We start from the raw sequence: 12,311 nt of genomic DNA on the forward strand, positions 1-12,311 counted from the left end.
ACATTTTCACGTAGTGTGTTGAATCAACCCTATCCTATCCCATACCGATAGTCATGGAGCAAAAATTCGATGCCGCTTTGCCGTACGAACGCCGTGAAAAACTACGTACCTCCCGCCGCCGGCAGTGGTGTCAGCCATTTTTGAAATTTCCGAGCGCTCGCGAACACTTCCGACTTCTTCCGACCAGAGCCGAGGATGAGTCACGTGGTTTACCGCGACCTTTCCCTACCCTGACGCCCACGTGACCTACCCTGGGCGCAAAGGATCCTGGGAATGTGTAACTCGTGAATGCCTTGCCAGTCCGTTTTCGTGGGCAAATTTCTGCTTTTTTAGAGGTTTTGCGACCTAAAAACTCACATCAGAGGAAAAATACACCACAGACGACATTTTCATGGTAAATATCGATAAATGGACCAGGCATTTTTCTGTCCCGTTGCCGATTTTGCTGATTTTCGCCATGTGCTTATAATTTTGTTTACGTCGATAGCTACTAGCCTGACTAAATCGCGCTCCTGGCGGCCGCCGCCCTAGGTTGCCGCCCCCCGGCCGAGAGCTTGTATACACAGGCTAGATAGCTACCTTTTCTCGTCCGGTTTTATGGGCAAATTTCCGCTTTTTTAGACGTTTTGGGACTAAAAGACCGACAAAGGGGGAAAAATAAATCATATACATTATTTTTATGAGAAATACTGCTATCATGGACCAGACATTTTTCTTTCGCGTTGCCGAATTTTTGCGGCCGCCGCATGCTGATGGTGCAGTACGGTAGGGAATTTTCTACGATTAGTTCGTAAATGTGGGTTTATGGAAAAAGGAGTCCAGTCCGATTGGCGGAAAAAGCAGCCCAGTCCGATTTTGGGGTGGAAAAAGCAGTCCGGTGGTTTGTACGAAATTTTACGAAAGACCATAGGCACAATTTTTTATTGTGTGTGTACTTCGAGTTTCTATGAGTACTTCGAGTTTCTATGAGTACTTCGAGTTTCTATGGGTACTTAGAGTTTCTATGAGTACTTAGAGTTTGTATGGGAACTTAGAGTTTCTATGAGTACTTAGAGTTTGCATGGGAACTTACAGTCTGTAACTTACATATCATCATCATCATCATGCCTCCGGATTATTACTTACATATAAGTAATAATAATTAGTCAAAAGATGAAGCGGTCAACTGACGAGATTTACAGGGCCGATCCTGCTTGCAAGTAGCCTGATTAAATCGCTTTACGGTTGCCAGCTGCCCAACATCCAGCCGGCCCCTGCTAAAGCCACGTATGGCAGACTTTGCATTACACCGACAAGCATGTAAGTACCGGAAGTACAATTGTAAGAAAGAATCCCTTAATAATTAACTTTTGTTTATTGTGGATAGGTGACCTGTATGTATAGAAACTACTTTTCGGTGGTCCCAAGAGGTGTAAATCAGTTGTCCGCTATTCCTCACCCAAGGCTGCCTGAATTAAGGGTTAAGGCAGCATATAGTGAGTCACATATATGCTAATTCAAGTTCCCATACAAACTCTGAATAGTCAAGAAAAAATTGTGCCTATGGTCTTTCGTAAAATTTGGTAGAAACCACCGGACTGCTTTTTCCACCCCAAAATCGGACTGGACTGCTTTTTCCGCCAATCGGACTGGACTCCTTTTTCCTTAAACCCCGTAAATGTATCGGCTTTTAAACTTATTTTCGGAGTCGATGGCTTTGTTTTACAAACAAATCAGACAAATTATTAGCGTTGTTTACACGACTTCAAAACGCTAGCGGGGCGCACGATGTTCCACCAATGACAGCGATTCTCTCGGTAGCGTCGTGCAAAATGTTTTGGTTCAGCAATATGCAGGGGTCCACACAAAAATAAGGCTAGGGTCGGCGGTTTTTTTTAGGGTCGGTCGGGAAACAGGAAACACAACATTTATTTTCCTAGGCCTAACGAAAATGTCTCTTGCAATGTTTCACCTCATTTAAATTTGTAACCATATCAATTTTGTGTTTTAGTGCTTGGATAGATTATTCATCTTTGAATGTTTAATAATCTTTTTCTTTTAAATTAATGATTGCTTGACCATGTATACTTCTAGTATTGTCATTTCTTCACACAAAGGACAATTTCTTTTTCAGAAAGGAGTTTAAAAAGGACAAATCATAACACAGTTTTGTCATTGTTTTGATCATTTCATATTCTGGACTTTCCTTGCTAAGTTTACATTTTGTACTGTCATATGTTCCAAATCATAGTTACTGTATTATTTTAGAAATCAGAAAACACTTTTGTCAGATACCAACAAATGCCAAATCTTGACTGTGCATGTACATGTTGTACATCTTCACCAGTAAACATTAACAGCTAGAATTCATGATCATAATGCCATTTTGACTGCTTTTATATGCCTAAACATGTACATTTTCTTTTCTTCACATTCTCACTATTATACTAAGTAACATATCAGTAATAGAAATGGTTTTTAAAAGGGTGGATATTTATGATGATGAAGAGGATATCAGGGAAAACAGTTTGATTACAAATGCTGTTGAAAATACATGTATATCCAGATAGATAGCTGAGTTTGGGGTTATAAAAGGACCTTTTTTTGCCCTGTCGCTTCATAATTTTTTGTGAAAAAATCCGAGAACCAACAAATTAAATTGGTGTGGCCTTAACATGCATTAGACGTTGGTTTGCTGGACCAAACAAACCACTGCTAGATTTCAGCTTTTAGATATCTTTGTAAATTGCCTTTTGTACGTACTGGTATTTTTTATTAGTTATGGGCATTAAGGTTTGATTTGCTAGAATGAAACAGCAGGCAATCATTCATTACAAGTGCTCTTCTAAATGGGAAAATGTACTGTGTTTTCCATCATATTCGTAATAAAAGATTAGTCACAACCTTAAACTAAATATTAAATAGGAATATGAACTCTTCCAGAAATGACAAATAGCTGGGAGTGCCTAGCTCAGAGTTTCAACAATGGTGCTTAGAATGAAAAATTCAGAGGATCGCAAACTTGCCCTTTCCCAACATCTTTCCTTGTCATTTTTAAGGGTCTGTATGGGAGGTACCGATCATGCTTGGTGTGCTAAATTTTGTAATGCAGCAACTGTGATTTACATTTGTTCAAGTTGGTTTCACGTAGATTACATTTGATATTCAATCAGAGTTGTTCGCCTTCAAATTATGCAAAGTTGAAATGGCAAGGTGCAGAATGCTGCAAAGCAACGACCACGTATATTACAGTTTACTTGTACTGGCTGGACGTTTTATCGCACAGATGACAGTTTAACGGTGACTAGATCAACGGTGACTAAATCCATTATGTAAACCTAAAATGGCTGATTACGCATTGCGGCATGCAGACCCCATTTTTGAAAGAGTTTATAAATAAAAGCCAACTCACACCGCGTCCGATGTTCTCTTCTCTTGCTAAGATAGGAGACAGGTCCCTCAGAAACACAGGCATATCCTCCAGGAAACCAGGATAGCTGACAGATGTGAACAGGTACACAGGATAGCTGACAGGTCCCGCAGCACACAGGAGAAAGGTCCCACAATGTCAGCTATACATTAGCAGCATCTCATGCCTGGGGTATAAAAGAAATACACATTCAGAAAAATCACAGCCCAAATACTAGACAGTACATGTACATGCGTCTGACAATTACTCACAGAGCATCATGCATTGATTGCAATATTCACATCATTTTCACATTTGTTTGAGTTCTTAAACCTCTCGGTTGGGTTAAGGCAGCCTATGGCATATTATGAGTAGTATTTCATACATATGCCTGTAACTTTTGATAGCTTGGTCGCACCACAACTAAACTTCACACAGTTCTAGTAGTACTTGAAACACATTGAATAAAGGTTTTGTTTTTACTACTTCTGGATTTTTGGGTTAAAAATCAACATTTTGGTTAAAAAAGCTGTTTACTTCATGGCTTTACGCGCACGCGGTAACAACACCTTTCATCATGATATTTTACAAGTAGAAAGCCAACCCCCTATTTATTATTTTTGTCCGAGGCTATTTTGTTTTAAATGACAGTTATATTGTTTTTTTGGGCCAAAAACGACAGAAACAGCTTTTTTTCTGTCATTTTTCGTTAAAAAATCGCCACAGTTAAAAAATATCGACTTATATGCAAAATAGCCTCGGACAATTTTGATAAAAAAGTGATAATACGTAAACATGGATTACTCTAAAGATCAATTATGCTGTTTTCAGCTGCGCGTAAAGCCGTTTACAGTTGTAGGTCATACTCCATGAATAAAATGCGTAACAACGCGGGTGTACAGAGGAAACATACAAATGACCGCCAGTAACCCCGAATTCGAACACGCATTCTATTCGAATGACGTCATATCGAACATGGTGGAACATGATTCGGGTTCGAAACAAGTCTGTGGCAATCTTGCAGACACACGCCCGAACTCGAACATGAATATCAGCTTAACCTAACCGAGCTGCTTTGGGTTGGGGGCAAGACCATTTCTGCATTGGGGAAAATGAAGAGCAGAGCAAAATTACAGTCAACATTCAATCAAAAGTAAACATATTGGTAAACATAGCATATGACAATGGAAAATTGCATGAAGTACATCTCACATAAAATACCTCAGAACAGTCACCAACAACACACAGAATGCGATTAAAGCATCTGATGAGTACGACAGCATTCAAACACATCTCATATTGACAGTCCAACATTATGGGAAAAGATGACATATACAAGGCCACAGCAAGTAATTTTTATGGATGACATCCTCTACAGACTCCAAATCTAATGCGAGCGGGCGATAAAATAGCCGGGCCAAAAAAACAAGGTTCCTACATTTTCAAATTTTGACTCAATCATCTGTACAAATGGTTTTTTGATGTGGGAACATCACATATACACAGCTAGAATGACATACCACTGCATCAAAGTAAAAAAAAAATTAATTAAATCATAGCCTTTTATTGTCTCCTCTCCAGGTTTTTTTGCCATTCAAGTTCTGGCATGGCAACAGACATCTTTACCCATTTTCAGCATGTTGACCACTGTCAGAGAGCAACAAAATTTCTTTTTTTTTTCCAAAATCAGGCGAAAATTAATGTGCACGCTGATGTCATCCATAAAAATTATTTGCTGTGGCCTAATGCATATAAAACAGTAAAACAATTCAGGAAACAGAGGAGGAAAAAGATATGGGGGTCCTGATGGACAACAGACTCAACCTTCACGCAAATAGACAGACAAGTAGTGTAACACAAATGTTGTTAAGTTTGAAATGGCCGCTTTTGTCAGCCAGGAGGCGACATGTACGCCTTACCACATTATATAAGATCATCCATGGTGCTATTAATATTCCACATGACAAATACCTGAAACCTGCCCAGAAAAGGACCAGAGGTAGCCATGATTACAAATACCAGCTACTCGCAGCACGCAAAGACTGTTTTAAGTTTACTTTTTTTCCCCGCACGGTAAGCGAGTGGAACCAGCTGCCGGGCCCAGTGGTGAGGGCACCGACAGTGGAGGCTTTTAAGGCCAGGGTAGAAGCCTCCCTGCCCTAACCCGTGTACCGCTTCCCCCCCTCAGTGATATCCCGTACAGGGGTTGTTCGAGGGTACCCAAAAAGAAGAAGAAGAAGAAGAAATACTGCAATACTGATGGTGAGTTCAGCACCAAGGAGAGGTCCACGCTTACAATTAACACATGGGTGAGGCATCCTCAACTTTTGGGATGTAAACACTCGCTGTGGCAGAAGGTATCCAAGAAAGCCAACTGGATGCAGGTAGGTTTGGTAGTTAAGAGAGCTTTCCACAAACTTGACACAAGGACAGTACCACTGTGGGGGTCTTATTTCTGGCTTCCATCTATTCCTACAACACTGTAAATATTGAAATATTATATATTTGAATGACCTCTGGCCTCCTACCATACTGAGTTGTATTGTTACTTTTTTATACTGTCATTAGCCTAGGTTATGGATTGTAAGTATAAGAGATTTCTGTGATTTGTGACTTTATTGTGTTATGATGTGTGTGTGTGAGTTTATGTATGTATTTCATAATGTGGGGCCCGACATCAGCTCAGCTGCCAGGGCTTCCACTGTATTGCAGTGTTGGCAATTTAAATAAATAAATATTTCCGGCTGGAGCGGGCACTGAAGAAGTGAAAAGAAGGGACACCAAACACCCTCTGAACGTCAGAGACCTACCCTACCAGGAGAGACTGAGGTCTTCCCTCCCTTCCCTATTGTAGACGGAAAGTGGCGACATGATTCAGCTGTGTAAGCTGGTAAGGGGGTTGGAGGCCGAGGGTAGTCTCTACCAGACTAACTACGATGACTATATAGGAGAATATTTGCCAGGGGAGTTTGGCCGCCTTGACAGAGGTTTGACTGGCCAATTTTACTTTCTTTTCTGCCGAATTCTACGACCTGCATCCCCGTAGAAAGGCCTGATGGGACCTTCTTTACATACAAAACGCACAGAGAGTCGGCGGAGCCTCCACATTGAAAAAAGAAGTTGCACATCTACTCCAAAATTTTATAAATCAAACATTCTGTCATGCAGTTAACCGTTTTATACAATGACCATAAAAATAGTGTATCTAATGTTAGTTCAACCTCCTTGTTCAAAGCGGACATGAAAAAAAAACGCCCCCAGACGGCGGCTTTACTAAGTGCAGGTTTAAACACAGGGAATAGTCACCGGCGCAAATAATTCACGCCATTCTGTGTTTTAGCTTCATTTCATTGCAACAAGTTCGGCCCAAATAGTCACGAGAACACAAAGGACAATGTTAAATGCGACTCACCACCTTAAACGGGCGTAGCTCGTCTTTAAAGACGAATCTTAACCACCGAGTTTTTCCCTGTCCAAGCACCGTGACTTGCCATCTTACTCTGAGCAGCAACGTGGTCTTACCACCTGATACGGAATCACCATAATTTGCATTTTCTCAATCAAGTAATTAAGTTAGATTGAACACCGGTGTGATCTTACCAACTTCAGTATCATAATTTGCATTTTAGCGTATATTAGACTAGTATCATTAATACCATTATTTGCCTTACAGATATTGTTCTAAACTAGAAAGGCCGACATTTGCTTTGGAGCAAATTCAGCATGGCTTCACTACACATTTTAGGACATGGCAGGGAAAGAAGGAGAATACAAGGGAAAACCATGTTTTACATCGATATAACTGTAGTATGAAGTGACAAATAACAAAGAATATAACAGTTGGATAGCTATACCCTACATTATTGGTTAGGATTTTTAGTTGCATAATGTTAACTGTTGATTTTCAAGATAAAAAAGTGTTTGTGCCCTGCATTTCAATGCTTGAGCAGGAAAGATTGACATACCTACCAAAACACTTGCAGTAGTACCTACCTCAATATGGTATGGGTTGTGCAGCTGTTTATGGAGTTAACCCAATTATATCCCAGCAGCCAATCAGCAAGAAGAATAGAGGAAAACTGCATGCCGATTGGTTGCTTGCTGTGCATGCCAGACAGATGACTCATGGATAGTCATCCCTAACTATATTGTAAATTGTGATCTAAAACAGTCAAAAAGTCCCAAATTATAAAAGTATGCCAAAAATTATAATGAATTGTTGTTGATAGATATATAAAGCATGCCTAGGCCAAATTTCAGTGATTTGAGTGTAATACCAGGTCTCCAGGACCCAAAATGTACATATTTTGTCCGAAAATGGCAAAAGAAAACAAATAAAACAATTTTAAATGCCTGTATCGAAAACATAAAAATAAAGTGGGGGTATTTGCCCACTTAACCTTCATACCAAATTCCATGTTATTTGGCCCAAAAATGAAGAAGTTGAATCAGTTTAAAGAAATGGCAGGAGGAGAAAAAGAAACGTGAGAAAAACTATAGTGGTGAAGCCATAAATATCATTCAACCTCAAAAATGTATTCCTTTAATCTTTTATTTTAATAGATGACAGCATTACATTTGGTTTTAACACAAAACACCTTTACTTTACACAGTCCTGAATGCTTTGAACGAAATATTGAAGTGTTTCTCGTTTTGATATCCACTGGACCACTGGTTCTGCAAATTTGCATTCGGGACAGAGTTGGAAAATGGTTAAGTCGGATTCGACAGACTTCGGCTATTACTAGACTACCACACTTTCAGTAGCTAAAGACCCAATGTACTGTTTTATGTACAGCTCTTACAGTTCCACAATTATCTGAACGACGGTGGCTACATCATATCAATCTACATGTACATCTAGCTGCCCCTTCTTTTACATGTACTAGTAGTTTCAATAAAACCTCTCTTTAAACTTTAAAGTCAAGAAAGTTTAAAATAAAGTTTAAAAAGTTTGATTTTTGCTGCAAAAAATACACAAAAGACTCAGAAGTCATAGTGCAGTGAACCAGCTGCCCTCCTACATAGCTAATACTCTGTTACATCATAGAACCTGTCATAGTCTCTGCAGTAACTTTATTTGTGTCGTTGTAGACTCTGATCTGGTAGAGTCTGCAATTCTACCTGCAGATATCCCGACTGGGGTCTGTAAATTTCAAGATATTTGCTTAAAAGATAGACAAAATTTTTCAACTTCGGGTAAATGGATTTACTTACAATTTAGCATTTTGTAAATGGTAAACCACCCAGTAGCATGAGTATTCCAGTGGTTAGCGATCCTGCCTCTGGACTAAGAGGTTGGGAGTTCGAATCCCTGCTGTTGTCGCTCACCCGACATGCACGCTACTGTTAAGGGTCGCAGTCCTTCGGACGGGACGTAAAGCCGTCAGGTCCTCTGTTCATTGTGCTTGTCGAAAAGAGCTAGGGGAATTTCCTCAGTACAATGAACCAATAAATACTGTACATAGCGTCTGTCTTCTCTGTCACGACCAGTGGAAGAGTAGCTCTTCAATGAGCGTAACTGGTTCGAGATCACTTTTTACCTTTTCCCTAACACATTAGCATCCAGATCTCAGATTCTGATGACAGAGACTCTGATTGGGATCTCTAACAGTAGAACTGCTGATTCTACAAGATCAGAGTCTCTGTCTGACACTTGCCACTGCTGCTGCATGCCATGTTCGCTCAAAAGTACACGTTGCAGTTAAGTGTGGACTTTGGATTTTTGTCACAAAGTGTCTTGTTGCAAGACGATAATTTACGCGAATTTTTACGTCTTTCACACTACTGGTAGCAGCGTTGACAGTATTCCTCTCAGATGTCTCTACATGATACTGCAGGCCTTACTACTGTTGATGTCATACTCCTTCATGATGGAGTGTCTGCTGCCACTGGAGCTGGAGGACTTGTCAGACCTCGGCCCCTCCTCTCTGTGACTGGAACTCCTGCTTCCCCTGGACTCCGCTCCCCAGGTCCCTGATCGAGCACGGTGTCCCTCCTGTGTACTGTTGGCTGATCTATCCTGGTGTTTTCTGTGGATGTATATGTTTCAATCAGGTTAGATTTGGACTCTGACATTCATCTTCGATTGTGAAGGACTGTAAGAAACAGGCCAGCAGTAGATACAGATAAAAACCCTTCTGGTCCGGGGTTCGAACCCACGGCCCCCGGGCACCAGCTTACAATCCGACGCTCCTACTGAATCAGCTAAAAGGTCTTGACCCATTGGCCGGGTCAGTTGGTAGCGCTTATAACCCCCTCCCCCCCGTTACAGGACTACCACAAGATTTGTATAAGCTTTTAAGCTTAAAAGCAAGGAACTTGTAATAAAAACAGTCTGTCTTATTAAAGTTAACCTCCTTGGTGTAAGCTGGTTCAAATTCTTCAAATGTGCATGCAAGAGGGCAGAGGTGAAGACCCCTAACTTGTAAATAGTTATTGTCTAGACCATGTTCAATACTTCTCCAGGCATGCTTTGTTCATGTCTGAAGAGCCTATGACAACTTATTGTGATATACAATACAGTGTTCTCAGTTATGATAACATAATCTGGGGTTGACACATACAACATGTATCTAATATCCAGAACTACATTAGGCTATTCAGAAGAAATTTCAGCTAGGTCATCCTATGTGACACTGTAATATAGTGTATGTATAAACGTATGCAGTCATAATTTACATCAACTAGTGAAGTTACATGTGTATCAGTAATCTTAAACGGTCCACCATTGATTGTTTGTTTGTTTGTTTGTTTGTTTGTTTGTTTGTGATCTCCATTAGTGTGAATTCACACTACTCTTCCTGGAGTCCGTAGTGAATAATCAGATAAATATTTGGACCATCGCACACCGGGGCATGCCTCTACTCTTTTCAAAAGGTGTGGTGGGTTCTTTAACGTGCGTGGGGTGTGGCCCTGGACCACAAACACGGGACCTCCATTTATTAACGTCCTATCCGAGGGACGTCCCTAGCAAAAGCTAGGTACTCATTTTCACCTGAGTAGAGAGAGGAAGGTCGTGTTAAGTGCCTTTCCCAAGGGCACAAGATCGGTGACATGGGTAGGATTCGAACCCGGGACCTCTCATCAGTTCAATGCTACATCTACCGCTACGCCACCCAACCCCATTGATGCTGGTTACCTGTGCGAAGGCTCCTGTCTCTCGGATGACTCCTTCCTCCTGATCTCTCCCAGTGAAATGGTCAGCTGAGCCTCCAGCTGTTTCGCCTTCTGGTCCCTCTTCTGAACTTCTGTCTCCAAAAACAACACCTGGAAGCGAGGGCAGTAAGCTGTCGGTAACAGGCATCATTCAAGATCGAATCAGAACAGCAAATCAAAGATTTCACACCTCCAAGAAGTATTTAGACTTGTTAACTTCTTGCTTTATTCATTTATGTTATAAATTTCTCACAGATTCTGTTCATATTCCACTGTCACTGGCAATAGGGAGACCATTTTGACCTTCCTGTCATTCTGTGGTTACGCCATCCCCCCTCACTTCTTATGATACAAAAAATTACTATTGCCACACAAGCAAACAGACATACACACTGGAAACAAAATGTCCCTATACGGAGAGGTAAGAGTGGCTATACCATTTTTGTGCCAAAAATGCATATGCAATTAGGCCATGTTGATTTGATTATATGGATGACATCCGCGCGCGCATGAATTTTCGGCCGTTTCAAAAAAAAAGTTTTCAGCCATACTGTAAATCGTACAAAACAGTTGCAAAATGAGCAAAAATATACCAAAAAAACAAAAAAATTAATAAAAACTATACCAATGTCGTAGAATGCCAAAATCAAACGAAAAAAGACGAAATTGTAAAGAAATGAACTTGAAGACTAGATTATTCGCCAAACCATATTCTGTGCCATTTGCTCAACCCTCATGACCACATAGATTTCATAATGAAAAGAACTTTTTTTTTTTTGCAAAACTTTTTTTTTATTCGCACGCGCGCATCAGTTTTGGGGCTCCCGGAGGATGTCATCCATATAATCAAATCAACATGGCCTTACATGTAATAATTTTTGCTATGCTTGTCAGACATTGTCCTAAAAGGTTTATATTTAACAATATGTACAAGTTAAGTTAGTACACAGGATCGCTGACAATGTTACTCAAGGATCAATCCTTAAGATTTAATCGATACCTGCCACGCACACAGACTCCGATCTGGTAGAATCGTTAGAAATCGCGATCGGAGTCTGTAATATACTCGATTAAAAGACAGAACGTTTCAACTTTGATTCATGTCAATTTAGATTATGGATCGTCTTGAAATTTAGACTATGTAAATGGGAAACCTGTAACCCTAATACCAGACCCTAACGCCGATTCTACCAAATCGGAGCCTCTACATATACCCTGACCTACATGTACATATGAAGAACGACCAGTAAGGCCATGTTGATTTTATTATATGGATGACATCCGCGCCCGCATGAATTTTCGGCCGTTTCCAAAAAAAAAGTTTTCAACCATACTGTAAATCGTACAAAACAGTTGCAAAATGAGCAAAAATATACCAAAAAACAAAAAATTAATAAAAACTATACCAATGTCGTAGAATGCCAAAATCAAACGAAAAAAGACGAAATTGTAAAGAAATGAACTTGAAGACTAGATTATTCGCCAAACCATATTCTGTGCCATTTGCTCAACCCTCATGACCACATAGATTTCATAATGAAAAGTAACTTTTTTTTGCAAAACTTTTTTTATTCGCACGCGCGCATCAGTTTTGGGGCTCCCGGAGGATGTCATCCATATAATCAAATCAACATGGCCTTACATGTAATAACTTTTTGCTATGCTTGTCAGACATTGTCCTAAAAGGTTTNTATTTAACAATATGTACAAGTTAAGTTAGTACACAGGATCGCTGACAATGTTACTCAAGGATCTAAATCCTTAA

General features: G+C 40.2%; 1 protein-coding gene across 4 annotated transcripts in view; it reads right to left on the minus strand.

The window, feature by feature from the left end:
- Positions 1–7,931: 7,931 nt before the first annotated feature.
- Positions 7,932–12,311, minus strand: part of LOC109484922 (myosin-8-like) — a 14,494-nt gene continuing 10,114 nt past the window's right edge. For all 4 annotated transcript variants that reach the window (XM_019788275.1, XM_019788276.1, XM_019788277.1 and 1 more), the window contains 2 exons: positions 10,530–10,657; positions 7,932–9,420 (listed from right to left, as the gene is read on the minus strand). In XM_019788275.1, the coding sequence (XP_019643834.1) occupies positions 9,213–9,420; positions 10,530–10,657 (336 nt within the window). In that variant the 3' untranslated portion in view covers positions 7,932–9,212. The remainder of the gene's footprint in view (positions 9,421–10,529; positions 10,658–12,311) is intronic.

This window comes from Branchiostoma belcheri, unplaced genomic scaffold (assembly GCF_001625305.1).
Source record: "Branchiostoma belcheri isolate BF01 breed outbred unplaced genomic scaffold, Haploidv18h27 scaffold71, whole genome shotgun sequence".
NCBI lineage: Eukaryota > Metazoa > Chordata > Leptocardii > Amphioxiformes > Branchiostomatidae > Branchiostoma > Branchiostoma belcheri.